The sequence below is a fragment of the Dermacentor silvarum genome, chromosome 6 (assembly GCF_013339745.2).
Source record: "Dermacentor silvarum isolate Dsil-2018 chromosome 6, BIME_Dsil_1.4, whole genome shotgun sequence".
In the NCBI taxonomy this organism is placed as follows: domain Eukaryota; kingdom Metazoa; phylum Arthropoda; class Arachnida; order Ixodida; family Ixodidae; genus Dermacentor; species Dermacentor silvarum.
The window spans coordinates 56,266,663-56,285,603 of record NC_051159.1 but is presented as its reverse complement, the minus strand read 5'-3'; the positions used below and the strand labels follow the sequence as shown (position 1 = coordinate 56,285,603).

At 43.1% G+C, this 18,941-nt stretch overlaps 2 protein-coding genes and 1 non-coding gene across 3 annotated transcripts; all 3 read right to left on the bottom strand.

Moving 5' to 3' along the window:
* Positions 1 to 10,568: 10,568 nt before the first annotated feature.
* LOC119455035 (keratin-associated protein 21-1-like) lies at positions 10,569 to 13,246 on the bottom strand. Its single transcript, XM_037716555.2, has 2 exons — positions 13,174 to 13,246; positions 10,569 to 10,873 (listed from the first exon to the last, which is right to left on the bottom strand). The coding sequence occupies exons 1-2, from the start codon at positions 13,183 to 13,185 to the stop codon at positions 10,625 to 10,627; spliced, it is 261 nt and encodes an 86-aa protein (XP_037572483.1). The 5' UTR covers positions 13,186 to 13,246; the 3' UTR covers positions 10,569 to 10,624.
* A 1,450-nt stretch (positions 13,247 to 14,696) lies between these two features.
* LOC119455034 (keratin-associated protein 6-2-like) lies at positions 14,697 to 15,447 on the bottom strand. The gene is made up of 2 exons (XM_037716554.2): positions 15,372 to 15,447; positions 14,697 to 15,029 (listed from the first exon to the last, which is right to left on the bottom strand). The coding sequence occupies exons 1-2, from the start codon at positions 15,381 to 15,383 to the stop codon at positions 14,757 to 14,759; spliced, it is 285 nt and encodes a 94-aa protein (XP_037572482.1). The 5' UTR covers positions 15,384 to 15,447; the 3' UTR covers positions 14,697 to 14,756.
* Positions 15,448 to 17,108: 1,661 nt separating this feature from the next.
* LOC119457129 (U2 spliceosomal RNA) lies at positions 17,109 to 17,305 on the bottom strand. Its single transcript, XR_005193158.1, has one exon. It is a non-coding gene; the product is annotated as a U2 spliceosomal RNA (small nuclear RNA).
* Positions 17,306 to 18,941: the final 1,636 nt, after the last annotated feature.

The window sequence follows — 18,941 nt, the reverse complement described above, 5'->3', positions numbered from 1 at the left end:
ACACCTGTGCTTAGATTTAGGTGGAAATTAAAGAACCGTAGCTGGTTGAAATTATTGCGTAGTCCCCCACTACGGCGTGCCTCATGATTAGATCGTAGTTTGGGACGTAAAACCCCGTATAATTCTTAAAATAAAGGTGTTTTATTTCTTTTACAAACAAACAAATAAAGAGACATGACAAAGCATTAAAATAAAATGTGAACAAGTCGGAACTTGCTAACCTTAGGTATTGTTGCACTCTGCGGGAAGAGAGACACGGTGCTTGTACAAATGCAGTCACCGGAACGGGTAATAGTGTCCATACCTTTTGGGAAGGTATCGTACAAGGCTTGCTGCATACTATGGTATCTGTTGACTGCAACATACACCGGAAGGCATGCATTCGAATGGCAGACTTGCGCGGAGATAGCAGTTAAGATAAGCTTGGTGTACTTTTTCTAAAGCAATACTTTTTCTCGCTATCGCACCAGTTATCGTCTCTTTCGGCTTGTATTGCAACCTCATTTCCAAAACAAACCGTTGGAAGCCCGTCTCAAGGTTCCACTTCGACTGACTTGACGCGAGAAGGCAAATCATATGGCTATTCCAATGTTAGTTTTTTCTTTGTTTTTTTTTTTTAGTGTGTTAGACCCCCTGCAGTAAGTCAGTCGTAAGTTCTACCCCTGGTTGATGGAAGATTGCGACTGTATCATTTCCCTGTCCCCTCAGTTGCGTCGCATTAAAAAAAAACTAGCCTTTCCGCGAGCTTCTTTGACTTTGTTTCGGAAGTAGGTCGATTGTCACGGTTGACTCAATCACGAGCACTGCGATTTGGCAACACTTGATGTTTTGGAACTCTAGCATAAACGTGAAAAGAAAATACATGACCTTCGAGAACGAACGTTCGGCTCAGAAACACGAACGCATGTACTTGCGCTCGTATTACTAGCGAAAGGAGAGGTATTGCGGAGTTTTTTGGCGCCCAGTGACGAGCTTAACCGCGCTGGCGATGAGCGGCTGCGAACCACTCACCACTATGTGATCTCGCGAGTCTTTGCTTCCTGGTCACCATGAGAAATAAGTCTCAAAGTAAAAAGAAGGCAATGTCGAGAGGAGGTAAACAATGATATCAACCTGTAAAATGCAATTATTAACATAATAATTTATTGGCGTGATTATTGACGGCCACCTATAATTTAGTCTGCACATGTGTTGCTTAGTTAAGAAGGGCTTCCACTCAGTATCCAAATGTTATAGATTTTTGATGACAAAATACCTAGGAGCGTTTACTGTACGCTTGTTAACTGTGCTGGGAATTACTGTTGTATCCATTCTTGTGGCACATATAATACTGTTCTATCACCGTTGCGTACTTAAAAAAAGAGAGCCTTCGTATTATTACATGTACTATTTCATGCGCTGCGACTGAAGGCCTATATAAATGACTATTGTTGCTGAACGTTAATCATTTGAAAACAAACAACATTGCTTCTTTTTCGCAGAAATTTGTTCATGGTTTACTTAGTTAACGGTCATCTCGGTCTGGTCCTCGTCGCGCATAACAGAATTGGTGACTGAAAAAAAAAAGAGGTAGACGAACAGTCTTCTGAGAACACACGGTTGTCGAGCCTTTGAGCTGCTCTTACGGTTGAAGATTCGCACTCAATGCCCACATTAACTAAAGGTCAGCAGTCGTTGTAGTGACAATTTGTGGGCACAACTGGTTGGAAGAGTAAAACCGTATGTTCGAACAACGCAGTGGAGATAGATATCGGTGGGGGTGGACCGTAGTTTTATTGAAAGTTTTGTCATGCATCTTGAAATATGGAAAAACGTTTGTGATTTTCAATCATTCGACAGCTCACGAGAAGACAGCGACTGCTTACAGAAAACATTGGAATTTAGAGATGGAACAAAGGTTTTTTGTTGCCATAAAATTAAAACCTCAACACAGCAAGAAATTTAGGTTATCATTCCTATTTCAACTTTCATGTCTTAAAATATCAGTTGGCCGATATTTTTATTGCGAGATTATCAGCAGTAGTAATGTACTATCGACCAAAAAAGTTTACGGACCAAGGGATATGGCAAAAAGCTGAATATCTCCGCAGACTCAAAACGCAGCCTGGTATTCCCATTTCCCGCCTCTACCAGTATATGCGAACAACATTTTGAGGCACGGTTTTTTTTTACTACTTTTAAAGGCTGCTTGGCTATTAAGCGTTTTCTGACATTGAGTGGCCTGTAAACTTTTTTGGTCGATAGAACATATGTTTCTCATTGACGTTATGCTCTACTAATAATGCAATGCGCTAGACAGCACATTTCCTTTTTATTTTATTTTTTGCAGCAAATTTACCCAGCTCCCTCAGATTCCTCACTTACAGCGTGCGAATACGCAGTATCTCCTCTGTGCAAACATGGTCGTTTCAGTTTGTAAGCACATGCTTCCGCATTCTGCTTGCACATAATTACCCATCCTGTTTCAGCGGAAACTCCATTGAGCGTAAGCGAACGCGCTTGTTCCGCATGAATTAGGACCGCGCAACAACTAACCAGTGAGAAAAATGGCACAAGACTTGTGGGACTTTGTAGAATCCAACCCAATTTCCAGCGACGCAGTTTCTTTCGAGCGGTTCTAAGAACTACAGTTGCATGCAGTTATATCTTGACTGCATGTTGACAAGAAAACTAAGCGCAAATAAATTACAAGCGGACACAGAAAAATAGTAGCAAAGCGCTGCTAGTCCAAACCCAAACACTGAGAATTTAGTCTGCGCATAATGCAGAATGCGGCCAATATTTTCACCAAATCTAAACGTTGTGTAATGTAGCGCTCCATCGACAGACTGGGAAACATTGCGTAAAATTGGCATAGAAGGCTTTGGAAATCTTAGGAAAGGAATGTTATACAGAAAGTCTATTTGATCAATATGCATTTAGGTTCGCACGCAAATATGCCATTGAGTCCCTACCAGGCTCACAGGCTCACCAAACTTCACTTCGATGGCATTCTAGGGCAGCGGGCAAAATTTTCCGCCTCTTGGATTAATGGCTTATAACGCTCCGTAGCTCATACGTGGAAATTATTTCAAAAACTGCAATTAAGCCATGTGATGTGAACTTTGCATACCAGTAACACATAATGTGTCCTTTAATTGGTTCTGCAAAATATTCATTTGGTATAACGAAAGGCTGCCTCGGAACACTGCGCAACATACCGCGGAATGGTCATATAACGCTTTCTATATCACTTCAGCGCGTTTACAAAACCTGTATTTGATAAAGATGCATTTAAATTCGCACAAAAATTGGCAATAACATTTTCAATATGTCCAATAATATCATTACGGTGGTACGTGTAGTTACGCCATGGCAATGGGCTAAATTTTGCGCCACTCGTAAAACACGCACATAAGGCTCCGGCGCACATACGTACGCAATTTATTGCAAAGGGCGCAACGAAACCGCACACTTGGTGCATTGCGCACTGAAAAATGTTCCGCTTATTTTCGCCAAATATCAACTTTGCGTAACGTAAAGTTTTCTAGGGGCACTATGAAACATGGCGCGAAAGGACCATATACCGATGTGACATACATATTAAACGAATGTTTTAGAAAAGCTGTACTTAATCAACACGCATTTACGTTCACACACATATTTGGAATAGAGGTTCTCTCCCGTACGGTAAATTTGATGGCGGTGAGGTTTGTAGACATGGCAGGGCCGCTGGCTAAATCTTGCGCCGGTCGTAACACATGGTCAGGCCACTCCGGGAGTACTTGCATATGCAAGAATTATTTCCTGGGTTACTTGGTCTTGCAATGCTGATGAGAAAATTAGCGCAACAAAAACGCAACGTCCACAGAAAAGTAAGAAAAAGAGAAGCCTACTCACAACTGTGAGTAGTGCTTACAGTTGCGAGTAGTTCTTGTCTTTGTCCTCGCTTCATATATGTGCGTTGTCTTTTTGTTGCCCAAATTTTTCTCATCAGTATTGCACACGTAATTCATTGCAAACCCCAAAACTAAAAGACACACTTTGGGCTTTGCTTACACATTACCCGTAACTTTCCCTTTAGTTTGGCCAAATACAAGTAAGGTACCTTGCTTAGTTCACTGAGGACACCGAAGAAACTAAGTGGAAACTTTCTAAGACATATTTAAATAAGGAAAAATGTAGATTACTTGATTATGTGCAACACTTATATAAAGCAAAAATGTGAATGTTTCGCCACGAATATAAATTATTATTGCATTAATTTTAACCTTATTTGAGGTTCACGCATTTTGAAGTTATTTTTGGATTGTGAGAGACAATGTGCACAAGAGTTGTATGACTCACTGGAACGTCTAAACTTGTAGCGTTCTGTAAAGACTTTCACTCCCCCCTCGCCTTCCCACGTGTAGTGTAGCAAACTGGACAAAGTATGGTTAACCTCCCTGCCTTGACTTCCTCCCTTCACTTTCTCTCTCTCTCGCTGTAAACACTGTAATTAGTCTACACCGACTAAACTTTTATCGTTTGTCGAAAGCGACCTACTTACTTCTTGAAAGATATATAAACTACGTGCCTCGTATAGACCACCGAGAATACCGGGAAAAACAACTGCAGGACTCGTATAACGGCTAAATGCCGAGAAAAGAGTATTCAGTTAATATTTTCAGAGCACAGAAATAATATACACACTTGAACTTTACGGCACCCGTCATGATACGAGTGGTCCTCATTTCCTTTCAATATTAATTTTCAGCAGCGTGTTGTCCTCTCAAGGGAAGCGGAGAACCTCCATAAGCTTTTCTAATAACGCACTGGTTCCGAAGATACGGACCAAAAACGATGGTTTATAAATTTTCATGTAAGTCCTAATTCACACATACATTTAAAAGTTTGCCAGCATGCTGACCCTTGCATTTACTACACTTATTCAAAATAAAAAGTTCGCAAGTGCTTTAGTTTTTTAAGAAAACTGTGAAAATAGGGAATGTTTTTTAACGCGTCTAGAAACATTACCAGCTTGGCTGTAGAAAGCATGTATGTGTCCCTTATGGTTGAATTCTTTGTCGGGCATTAGCCTAATCAGAAACCTGCACACCTTTCGGAGAATTTTAGTGATACCTGGATAGTCTCACGTTTGCACAAAAAGTGATTTCATGTTTAGTGAAATCCAGCAGGTATTTCTTGTTTCCAGCTTCTATATAATGCCTAGGCCCCGAAGCCACGTGTACGTTTAATTTCTGCCTTTCTTTCTATTCTTTTGATTTCAGTAAAGACGGTAGAAGAATCTACATTTGGGCAAGTCGGTATTGGTTGAAAATTTTGATGGGGCAGCGCAAACGACGAAGACACAAGGAAAGCAAAATACACGACAGCGCTGATTCACTACTAACTTTGCTGGAAAGCATACACATACTTAAAGTTAAGTTAATAAAGTTAGGTGCGAGTCAGCCCTGTCCTGCATTTTTATTTCCTTGTGTATTCGTCGTTCGCGCTGCCTAATCAAGATGTTCAATAAAGACATTTCTCATTGTTCACTATTCAAAATACCAGCTGCAGTGCAAGATGCCTTCACGCCTTCATTTTCTAGCATGTTCCGGTAGAGTGGTTAGAGAATGCACATAAATATCGATTTACCATATGGCGCAATTCATTTTGTCAAGGAGCAACAAATTGACGATCACGTAGAAATCACCAATTCAAAATAGCAAACTTTAGTGACAGGAGGACTATATACGTTGCTTTGATACCGAGAGCAACGGGCTCAAAGGACATCGAGGCATCTCGCCCAGATCCAGATAACCTAATTAACTTCTATATATATATATATATATATATATATATATATATATATACTACAGGAATTGAACGAGGATAAGGGGCTTTGAATGTTAGTCATATATTGAAATTCGGGTGTAATGAAGGTGTTATTCTGAATTTGAACTTGTTTAGATCAGGCAGAGGCCTTTGCCCTGCAGTGAACATAAATCTAAGCTGATAATGATGGTGATGATGCACATAAGTAACTGGAGTGCCCATGCATTTCTCTGCATTGTTCTGGAATTATTATCTCGAAAGTGATGTCATTCTGAGAATTTTTTCCAAGTAGATCCGCCTTGCCAACTCTACGGCTAGAATTTGTAAATTGCAATATGGGCCATAAGGTAATTATTTAAAAACCTAATTAGTGCATTTTTGTTAATTAGTTTATTATGCATTCAAATTTTTTATGAAAGTAAAGTCCGCCTCTTCAAGTAGACTGGCTCATGAAGTAGAATTGTGCTATCTGCCACTGGCAACATTAAAAAATTTTTGAAAGTGTTCGCTAAAGCACCCTGTATTATTTGATGTTCTGAAATACTGGCTCTTCAGCAGGTGTTAGTGAAGGACCACCGTTTTCTGTTAGACTTTGGCTGCACGTGCATCCGGCGTACTCACTGAAAATTTTTATAGGCAAGTTAGATAGGCCGTGTGCTTCCTTGTGGAACTAAGTCCGACTCTCGTGGGTAATTTCAGCATGTTTCTCATCTTTATACGCCAGGTTTATGGGATAAATATTGTTAATGGTACGCCAGAGGACTGGGGTCATCTTTTCCGTAAGATCAACGGGAGGGCGCCATTCATGGCCTCACGAATGTAGTAACTCTTTCCAGTACATAATAAAGGTATTCGTCTATACGACACATAGGAGAGCTAAGCTTTACCACAATTTCTTGGGGCATATTGAAGCAGTTCATTCTGCTTCGCTGCTTACAACTTACGCTTAGGCATACACGATATATATGTCACAGAGCGAATACGATGGGGAACCATGTAAAAACACGACTGCCTTGATGGAGCTCTTAGCAACTGTACTGCTTTGTTCTCGCGATAGCGTGGGCGTAGGTGGACACCTCCTAAACCAGTAGCCAAGCGGACGCCACCTTGAAATGCCTCGCGTGTTGGTTGGGGCAGTTCTCCCAACTGTTGTCATGCTCCTCTTGCGACATCGTTACCTTGGTTTATAAAGGGCAGCAAATCTCCTAAAAGCTTAATTTCTCCTTTGAAGAACGGCAACACAAACACATTCAATGCTTTAAATGACATCTGTATGAAGGCACAAAGTATTATTCGGGTTTTTAGGCGTTTACGTTGTTTCCAGAGATGTGAGCATTAAAAACTATCCGCATTTCTACCAACTTTCAAGTAGTATTGCCTGAAACTGATCGTGTGAGATGGACATCGAGTGAGTGCATTTTGAGTATTGCACTTGCGCATGAGACGATGCGTTGCCGGGAAGTTTGTTGAAAACCTGCTCATTGAGGGGAAAAAAGAAAACAAAGCCAATCAACACTTGTTGTATTTTGTTTATGATTTAAAAAATCACACTAAAGAGAACCAGATGTTACTTCGAAGATTGTCATCGGTGAAGAAAGCAAATGCCATAGATATAACGTCGAAATTATAGAAATATAGAGAGAATTGAAAACGCCTTCTTCACCAAGACCGAATCAAAATGCGACAAGTGTGCTCACGCGAAGACGATGGTCTTCGTTGCTATTCTTTTTCTTCGACGTCTGTGGAACCATGCAGAGTTTTTTTTCTCCCTCCGGGACATACTATCAATCAGCAATTTTACTTGGAGGTATGGAGGCGATTGAGCGAGCATGTGTGAGGAAAACGTGCAAAATTGTGCAATGCGGGTGACTCGTTTCTTGACTGAGTGACACTGCTTTACATCCGCCGTGGTCTGTAACCTCTTCGAGATGGCCCGCTGTTCCCCATCGCATTTTTTCATCGTACCAATCTCCCAGGGATTTCATTATTTACTGTGAAAGAAGAAAATATACTAAAGGAAGTAGATTTGCCATGGTGCACGAGTTTAAAGCAAGTTTGCCGGGGAAACTCAACAACACTAAACGTTTGCTATTCCAAAGTTGCTTCAAACAATAAGACAAAAGTTTGTACAAATGTATTGGCTCTAAACATAGCATATTTGGAAGGCAAATAGGTGACTTTTTGCCAAAATAAAGATAACAACTTTCTCTTGGAGACAATCCGGTATTTTTATGTTTATTTTTGGTTCGCATGTACCATTGGATTTGGTGTCGATATTGCTTTAAGAAGATGTGCCCTGGACCTCGGCCCCTTCACATTAGGTGATCACTGTATGGCACAGGATAGCTTCATTTATACATCTGCAAGATGGGTTGTTGCTTCTCAGCGCGACAATATCTCTTAGCGCGACTTAATCATTCAGTGAAAGACGGTTAGAATGTGATTAGCCGAAGCGATGGAAACAGACCCTTATGCACGGATATTCGCTTCTTTATCGCATCCCTTCCAGTTTCCAGCCGTTCTATCTGTAACGGTTGTAACGCCTTCTGGGAAACCATTCGATGATGAGTAGTTATCCTAAGCACTTAACTTACCAGAGGTGTCGTGAGCAGGTGAGGTGGTGTCCGGTTGTTTGGGCGATTGAGGTTGAGTAGGCCTGTTTAGAAAAGTTCCGCTTGCCACAAGTACATCACTCGACAAGCTCAGCTCAGAGCTGCATACGCAGTTTCCACGTCAATATTCCAGCTCCGCGTATTGCAGTGGAGCGTGCTTGCTCCTTGGCAAACGCATTTCGCGCAACACGCTTGGCTTATCGGGACTGGAAAAACTGCTGAAGCAAGACATATATAAGATGTATAGCTGCTGCTTGTGCAGCTATGAGTCTAGAGTTAAAGCAAAGAATAAAACGTGTTCTATACTGCGCATCACCTGTCACAATTAGGAAGTGGTGTGTTCGCCAATAGAATATACGAATTCCAAAATGTGACGTGTATTAGCGGCAAGGTACGGTATTTAACTATGTTGTCGCATACTTACACAGTTGACGGTGCTAATTTCTGGCCACGGTATTTTCTTTTTCAGGTCATGTACAGCCGAGTGTAGAAGTTTAGAAACCATGGCATCAGCAAATAAATTTAATTTCTTCTAGCACAGCCGTGCAAAGTGAAATTGTATTATTGCAGGATGCTGGTCAAACAGGCGCATGTAGGTAGTACCGCTTTATTTGAGCCTTTATGCCTAGGCTACGAAGAAAAAAATTCTAGCGGCACTTCTGGTCCTTAAACTTTTGCATTCGACTGTACCTGCCCGATCGCTGGATTAGGAAAATAAATCTATGGTGAAACGGCGTCAGTATTTGGAAGAGAGTAGTGCTTGAAGTCATTTACCTTGTAATTTATTTTCTGCTGATAACCTACTTGGTGTTTTGGGATGCACGAGTAACATATTTCTCTTCGTGGTCTGCCTTCCTAGAACTTAAGGTTGACGGCGTAACGACCGGACGAATATTTACTCGTACAACGTCTGGCTCCAAACGCTGTCTTGCTCACAACTTGTTTTTGCCAATGTTGGTCCACAGAATGCATGTTTTGTGGGGTTTCGCTTTGTTTGTTTTTTTCGTTGTGACAACTTTATAATAATGACTTGCAGACAGAGCAGGCTCGTGGACCCGCTTTCTACAAACGCCGTCTCGTTCACCGATCTTTTTCGCGAAGTTACTCCTACGACGGCACGTTTCGCAGGTGCCACAGACTAGTTATTGCGGTTTACATGGCAGGACATTGGAAATTGCCCAAGACTACACAGAAAGCTTCTGAGATATACGCTCCACGCTATCCAGCCACATTATTATCGACACGTGGAGATCACCATCATAGATGTATAGACGACAATCACACTCTTATGGACAAAACACGCACGTTTTGCGCATGACGGATTGAGATCAGTCATCTGCGACACCCTGTGGAGGCTAAAGCAAAGAGCCCGATGTCACTATAGGCAGGTAGAAGCCATTGGATTAAACTGACGCTCAGAAGGAGCCTCAAGTTGAAGCACATTACACGTTGTTTTTGTTTGTTTTTTTCATTCTTAATGAACGACGCAAAGGCGCATGTTAGTTGTGGGCGTTGGTATCTCGGGAATACAGTGGGCTTATGCTAAGCGTCATCGAAACGTTTTGTAGGATTCTGCAATCTGAATCGAATCCAAGTGAAAACAGGATATCTGGATCACAATCGTGAGCCCTCTGTGGCCTATATCACATATTTGTTAATAGATTAAGATGGCATAATTGCTGAACGATCATATCTTATTTTCACGAAAAATTCGATTAAGTAACAGAAAGTTTGTTGGCACTGACTGCGCGCCTTCCTAACGATACGTGCAATATCATAATAGACGTGCTTTTCTGTCTGTCATAACTGCTGCAGATATGGTTTTCTAGATATAGGCCACTGTTCCTTTTCTGTACGCTCTTTCAAACTTATCATAATTTGTTAAGCAAAACCTTTGTTACATCTCATGTTGGTAACCTTCATTTCATTGGATCATATTTAAAAGGGAAAAGAACAAGCCTATGCCGAGCTTAGTTCACTATATTGGCCGGGATCCTTTCAGTTGCTATCAGCATTGCTGTATTTGCTCAATGCAGTTTAGTTGAAGACGGTTGCAACATTTGGTGAGTGTATTATACTTTGCAGTATCGTTAGCACTACTGACCAATGACATCGCCGCCTATATTTTTAGGCGGACATGAAGGTACAATACACACTTGCCACAATGCTTCAATTTGTTTATTTTGCCGATCAGTTCATGATGACAGGCCCGCTTGTTAGCCGTAAAATCCACCGTATCCTCCGTAGCCAAGACCGTATCCACCTATGCCGTATCCACCGTATCCACCGTATCCGCCGTATCCGCCGTATCCAAGTCCGTAGCCTCCGAAGCCATAGCCACCATAGCCACCATAGCCGAGGCCGTATCCTCCGTAGCCGAGACCATAGCCAAGACCATATCCGATTCCGTAGCCGTATCCTGCCAGTGTTCCGGCGATAGCCAGGCTGAGTATGAGGAGCGACAGCTGCAAAAAGCAGGGTAATTGTTATTTTTAAGAAATAAAATATTTGTGACATTGTGGTTATAGAAGTATAATACCTTGCATTTTAAAGATACACGAATGTTTGTAAAATCTCGCTTAAAGTGAGAACTAGTATCAGTGATTCTAATACTTTTCAAAAATACACACCACGCCATCTTCAGTATGCAGAATGCTTTGAGCCGTTCTTTGTTTCAAAACCCAGCAGGCAACTTTCATAAAGTATCCCCTTAATGCGGGTCTTCTACGCAGGCATAAGCTTCCAGTTTCCGCCGATATCACACTGCGAATTGAGAGTGTCGCACCTAACGTTAGCCAAGCTGTTCAAAAAAAAAAAAAAAACATGGTGCAAGGCGCGCCCCTAAGACCTACGGTGTTTATTCATCAGACATGATGACCGAACACCGCAGATCCTAATATCGTATCGTGCACCCTGTTTTATGAAGCTTCTTTTTTTTTCTCTTTTGTTTGAACAGCTTGGCTAACGTTAGCTGGGACAAACAGTATATTCGCGCTTGCAAAGGTCCCGTGCCATAACGTCAGCTTCCTTGAAAACATTGTAAAACGCGGTTGACAAGTTTAGATAAACGTACTGTTTTTCGAAGGGACAAAGCTAGATGAAGGACACACCACAAAGAGACTCCATCTAGTTTGTGCCTGCGAATAACAGAGCATTTATCCATACTTGTACAACCAACTGGCCCCAGTGACAGCCCTACTTGTCATACAAAAATTTTACAGTATTCGAGCATTAGTATTATTCATTTTGTGCCTGGCGCTACCACCTATATTCACTCGATTTTAGACTCTTACTCTATCTGCCTTTTATTGAATTATAACTAGTTAAACAAAAAATACACAAAATACTAGAGAACATTTGTGTATGCTTGATAGGTTGCACTTTAGAAACGAAATCTAAAAGCGAGAAATAACAAATGTAGCAAAAGTATTGCGCACAAAAATCTCCCTTCTTCGGGGCCTAGCGCTCGGCCTACCTTGGGCGTATCAATGCGGATAAAAGGAAGCTAGCCTGACACGCAACCAAGCACTGACGAGCAGCAACTCCAGCGAAGCGACTCAACCGTATCCACGAGCTAGAGCAAAACCTCATCGCTCACTGGTTTTCCTCCAGCTGCGGTCACCCCTTGTTCCCACCTTATTTTTATACTTGTGAGGCACTTTGTCTGAAAAGTCGTGATAGGCAAATATACGTAGTCTAATAAGCCCCCAGAAGTCAAATAGTACCTGGTTACGAATTGTAAAGTTTGGTGTGTTTTAGTAAGGATCAACATTTATCAATATGTTTTAGGAATGGTGTGCCTTGCTCGATAAGTTAGAATAAAGAAGTTCAAAATTGCTCATTCGCCTCTATAAAAAGCGTCTTTTCTGGTAAGCCACCTACGATGAAAAAAAAGTGCTGTTGTCAGATTGTTAGAGACGTTATATTTTTCTTTTAAAGATAAAAGTCATCGTTGTGTCAACAAACCAAATCGGAGCGCATTATTTTGAAGGTGACCAAACATTCTTTAACCAGAGCCAGTAAGTGCTGATCTTGTCCCGATGAGCTAAGAAGTAACGGTTATAAAGCGGTGGCAGAGCTGATCTACACAGACGAGAAGCAGTTCTCCAAGCGCTTGACTTCACAACGATGAGAAGCTTGAGTTTCTTCAGCGGCGCATTGGCGTAGAGTTAGCTTGATTGCAAGTTGGCGTAATCGGATAAAAAAGCAACGCTAGGGTTTTGTTTGGTGAGAATCAATCGTGGCAAGTGCTCTCAAACACAGATTGAAGTAAACTGTGACTGAATGCGTAGTTTAAAATTTTTCATATTTCTCCCGCCACAAATTTGGACCTTCCTAAAAATTACAACAATCGTTATTTTCACGCAATGAACAGCAACCCGTTAATAAATATACCCAGTTTTCGAACGCCACGATCCTGCGCTTTCTTGAACAATCTTAACAAATTTATCGAAAACCAACGCAAACGCAGAAATACGTCGAGGTTTGTTCCAAATTAAACGGAATGTACCAAGTCTGGTACATTTGGATTTGGAATAAAAACACATTGGAATAGTTTAACGTTATACCGGCCTAGGACTACAGTTAGCGCACTAGCGTCAGCGTTAGCATGCGCAAGCGCGAATGGCCTCGGAAGGGGTGTGTCTTGTACTCAAACTTACGGTCACACGCCTTAACCTTGAAGGTTAGAGCGTAAACTAGATTGTAATTGCGTCATCGTCGCACTAGTTCTTTATCTGTGCAGATAAGCTAACGAAGGCCTTACCAGGGATTTCATGTCGGTGGGCCTTGGCTGCGGAGGCTGCTGCTCTGATACACCTGCGGGGATCTGGTTGGTACTGCGTCTCCGCTGTCACTCGCCTCCTATATATACCGCTGTCATGGTTGGCGGGCGACGCGAGTCATGACTACGCGAGCATGGGCGCTGGCGCGGGGACGCGGGCACGCGCACGCTTCGAAAAAATATAAACTATTGCAAAAGAAACTAATTTTGAAGCTAATTTCCGTAGGACACTGGGGGACCACGCCTCGGAGAGAAAGTGTCTCGAAGGGTCTTGGACCAAGAGTACGGTTCACTTTCGATTTTCCTACTTTACCGGTGTACTTTTTCCCGCGCGCTTTACTGCCACGAGTTGGTTCCCCGGCCCCGTGAAACCGTGTCGCCAGAGGTTCGGCGAAGTACAAACGCAGTGGGAGCGGATGTCGTTTTCAGCAAGTGCCGCATTTCCCGCGCTTTTTCGTCAAATCTCCTCGAGTTTTAGAGGCCATGTATTTAACGAGAGGGCTTTCAGTAATAGCCGTTCGGCTTGATGCAGCTACTAAATAGACAACAAATAACGAGGGAGAAGGAAAGAGAGCACAGTGTCAAACGGGAAAGGGTTGTTAGGTCAAGTATGCATCTGGTGAAGGAGCCGACTGCGGGTCGATAGTTGGCCGCTCCTTTTCGGGAAGCGGAAGCCGGGGATTCCGTTCGTTGCCTCAGAATACAGCGATGCAATAAAAATAAGGGGCCTGCTATTGCTGGTCAGCGCAGCTCAATTAGACTGATTAAAACTCGTTGTAGTGTACGTTATTCGCTCACTTTCCGCATAGTGTACTTTTGAAACCTTCTTCGGCTGTTTCCTTTTTCTTCAATAACGTCGTGTATGAGCTTTTCACGATGCGAATTGAAAATTTCCTTACTCTCCTTCGTGGGCTTGCTGGTAATTCAAACTGTACAGCGGGCGAGCTAGAAGACAACGGCTGAGTGAGGCACACACGTACACATGCGGGAGTGCTCCCACAACTGTCGTTTATATGCGACAAACGAATTGCATGAGAAAAGAAAGAATTACCAGTGCTCGAACTAAGAATGTCGCTAGAGCCTACGTTACATCACTGGGACTTGTCTTCATCATGGAAGAAAGAAGGTAGCGCTGCTCAAAACTAAAAATTAATCTTCATTCCTGCGCGTATTTATGTTATTATGCAGTCAACAAAACGTGTTTCCTTTCTGAGACGTTTTGAGCACTCCAGTTAAATAATGGGTAACTACGCGAGCTAGCAGATAATCTCAATTATATTTTGTCATTAGTCACTAAGAATGAGAAAGAATACATTTATGATTGTGTATTCTTATGAGAACATGCTAGTGTAATGTGCTACATTATTTCATTTTTTATAGAAAATAAAGTAAAAATGGAGGAGGAATAAACTTTATTTAGAGAAATGAGCAGACGCAAAAATCGTAAAAATGTGCTATAAATTTGAAATCACGGCGGAAAAAGACAATAGGCAGTTTGACACGGCTGTATGACATGTATTTTGGCTCAGAATTGTACAGGTGGCGATGGGCGAATCGAATGACTACTATCCGTAGTAGTAGCCGCGTCCGTAGCCGCCGCGGCCATATCCTCCACCGTATCCTCCGTAACCTCCGTAGCTTCCGTAGCCAAGCCCATAACCGCCGTATCCAAGACCGTAGCCTCGGCCAAAGCCGAGGCCGTATCCTCCAAGTCCATATCCTCCAAGGCCATAACCAAGTCCGTAGCCGAGCCCGTAGCCACCGAGACCATAGCCAAGCCCGTATCCATAGCCAGCCATAACCGTTGACGCAACCATGCAGAAGATGATGAGGTAGAACTGGAAATTAAGGATTAGTCCGCGTAATTATTGGCACCCTGAATTTAAGCTCCCGAACATAAAGAACAAACTTTTCTTTATGGGCATCTCGGAAACATTAAAATATATTTCAGTGCTGTTCAAAAGCATAATATAGTTCATGGTGCAACACATGCTCTCTTACAGGTAATTTAACAGAAACACGTGAATGGAACATTCCTCTTGCCGTGATATTGATGACTGGAGGTAACGAAACGCCGCAGAGCGATTGCAATAGGTGTAAGACCCTTATATGAGTACCCATCTCAATTCTTACAGAATCCTTTGTCATAACTCAGACTTATCGAAGGGCAGCAACATTACCAGTGTCTTCATGGTGACCGGGGTCGTGGCAGTGCCAGGTTAGCTCGCGTGCGCACTGAGCAGTTGTCGTCTGTGCCGTCTCCATTAGACAGGCCGACCCGTACGTATATATACCTGGCCGTAGTCTTAACGGATGGCTAGGGCCCGGTGTCCCATATAGGAACATCCGCAGTGACAGGTAACGAAAGCGCCGAGAATGAAGGATTGCCCTGACAAAATACAGCGCGTCGTGCTTCGTTGTTTCCCGGGCCTTTCTCAAGCTCGTTGCGCCAGCGTAACGCCACGTCCGATCTGCAATTACGGGGCGGGCGAGCGACCGGGAAGCACGCTCACTGCGCGTACTCGTGTTTTTCCCAGAAAGTCAAGCGTCCGTCGTCGGTCCGCGCTGGACCTTGTCCTCCACAAGACGCCAGCGGTGTTTCCCCTCGCCCACTTCCTCCTCACCACACAAGCGCAGTCCACGGCTAGCCTTGTCACTGTGCGGGCATTCCGTTCTACTTGTGCGGCACAATGCGCGCCCGGGGAGGGCTTTATGTGGTCAGTGCCGTTTCCGGCGGACGTGTGACCGTGTGGTCGAGCTGACTCGCCTGTTCAATCGTGCTTGATTTCGCAGTCTACTATGGGTGGCCTGCTGTGAGGCGCGCTTGCTTTATTAACGTTGATGCAGTCGATAGTCAGACCCGATGCCAAAGCACATAGGTGGGGACGTCGCGTGCGTGGGGTGATTACGACTTGTGGTTTTGTACCTCACTCTGAAAGCAAGACTCAAGAAATTCGCTTTTTTTTTTTGTGGCTGTAGGGCTGTATACGTATTCATGCTCAGTGGGCAGGTTTCTGCTCACGTTACGTGTCCACTGTCCAAGAGCGTGGAAATTGTAGAAGACCTTGTTTTCGTCGTGTTTTCTTTTTTTTCTTTCCGCATCTGTCGAAGCCAAAGTATTAAAAAAGCATAAAAATGAAACACGAGACTTCAGTCATTCCTTCGGCGGTGGACTCATTCATTGCGGCAAAACCTTTTCGCTACAGCGAAGACACCCACGTTATTACTGTTTTCCTTGTTCCTAAAATAATTGCGCTCATTCACTACAGTGTAATGGCTGAAAAGGCAATGACTATAGCCTTGTTTGGGGGTGATCGGTGGAGTAATACGTAACTATTTGAAAGTATAGGAATATACGTTTGACGTGTACGGTGACCCAAGATTTTTTAATGACGTGCTATCTAAAAGGCTTGTCGCTTTTCAGTCTCGGTAAGTTATCTTGAAGGCCTCAGCTGGGGATTATTAATCTCTGATGCCACAACTTCACCCGTCACGAGCCCAACTATTCAATCCTACCAATGAGATTTGCGCTTTCACGTCCCATTTCCTGTGCGGATATGTCGGCCACTTAATCGCTGTCGAATAAATTGAGGTGTTGTCGATGCACCGTCATTTTGGCAGTTATGCCGTCGATGCTTTCCATGTTGTTTTTCGCCAACCACTGATTCTTGCCGCATCTTTGCCGCATCGTGCAACGTTTGTAGTTCATCATAATCTTTGTTATGTACGATTGGCTTGACCTGCCGACGCTGTTTTGACAGCCATGAAGACAAATAATTGTGCATTAATAAACTGCCATCTTGTCAAAAACGAATTCTCCGTGACGCACACATCCTCATTATAGGCTGCTACATTGCATTTTTTTACAGCGAAGCTGTATATTCCAAGCTTCCAGCGGATCAATGTCCGTGCAACCAAAACCGTATGCCGATCCCGAAGATAGTGAAATATCGTGCCGAACCGCGTCGAAGGTGAAGCAGGCGTCAAGCACTCCGCCAATTTGCAAAGATAAATTTATTATCTTGTGTCCAAAGACCATCTATAGCAGATATTAGGATGATAACAACAGATACTACACTTTGACCTGCGTCGGCCTTGTCTACATTGGCACCATACACGCCATCCCGCGTATTCAAACTAGTGGCTACCAATCTGAGTGTCTTCTGTCTCCTGACGTCATACTCCATGTTGATTCCTTTCCTTAGTTATGCTCTGACTGTGAAATGGGTAGGCCGCGTGTTGCACGGTCAGAAGAACAGCATGCCTACCACGAACGACGGCGTGAACGCAAAAGAGAATGGCGGCGGCGGAAGGAGTACACCGACGATGAGCGGGTGGTGGACGCCAAGTTCGGAAAGAAATGCGAACCGTACGTGTGGCCCCGATCCCGCAAACTTGGGACCTATCACCAGTCAATCACCACATACACAGCTTTGCGGGTCATCCACCTTCACAGAGTGGAATTGTACTGAAGTTTTTTTTTAGATTACAGGTGACCATGATCTACCATCTGCATAACTGCCTGTCGTTGCTACCCAAACACATGCACAGATGCTTCCGCACTGAGACTCCGTGTCAAGCGCAATACTTTGCGCGAAAGTGCAAAGCATTGTAAATAGAGCGCGATCGCGCAGTGCGAAATGCCTTCCGCTCCCCAGTCCTTATTGCTGTAGTGACCCCGGTTGGAATACCAGTGGAGGTGGTAAGCACAATTTTGCTTTACTCTCTAATATGGCCACCTATCCGCTTATTTTGCGGAAACTACTTGATAAATCGCCTAAACTAAAAGGTGTTGCGCCTTTATGGGGAAGCGGTTGAATATGAAGCACAGGTATATTAGATCTGTGAACTTCAGAGAGAACTATGAGCCGACTATATATATATATATATATATATATATATATATATATATATATAGTTCAAAAATAGAAGCACGTAGGAAAAACATAACAGGACTTTACTGACGTTTCGGCCGGGGTCCGGCCTTCATCAAGAGTGCGTGTACAAGCATACAGAGCTCAATTTATACCTTTTTGCCGTAAGGGTGAAAAGATACAAGAAAAAATACAAAGTGAAAAAGAAAATACAAAGTAAAAAAGAAGAATACAACGAACACGTAAATGGAAAACTGGCGCGTCCACAGAGTGGAATTATTAAAAAACGTGAATACAACAAGGCTGTGAAAACAAGGTCGTAAATCGTGAGTAGCCCATGACCACAGGCGTGCACAGATTTCGTGTCTCGTCATCGATGTCAACACGTAGAATGACTCATGTCAGAGTCATCAAAACGATGGGCATGTACAGTGGTGCTATACAGGGGTACAAAGTTGGGCGTGCATGGAGTGGGATTATTGAAAACGTATTAACAGAAAGCATGCGGGCGTCACTGACAGGATTTAGTGACGTCGTGAGTGTCGACACATCTAATGACTCATGTCAAGGTACATCAAAAACGACGGTGCTATACAGGGGTACAACGTTGCGCGTGCATGGAGTGCGATTATTGAAAACATATTAACAAAAAGGTGACCATGAACGAAAGGTGACAGGTAGTTCGCACTACCTTCAAATAAGCGGCACATCAATGGGCACTCGCATTGGACCGAATTATGCTAGCGTTTGTCTGTTCTGGAGAATGACTTTCTTGGCGAGCGCGAACTAAAACCTCTTTATTATAAGCTGTTTATAGATGACATTTTTCTGATCTGGCCTCATGGTGAAAATGAACTGTTATCGTTTATAGCCGAT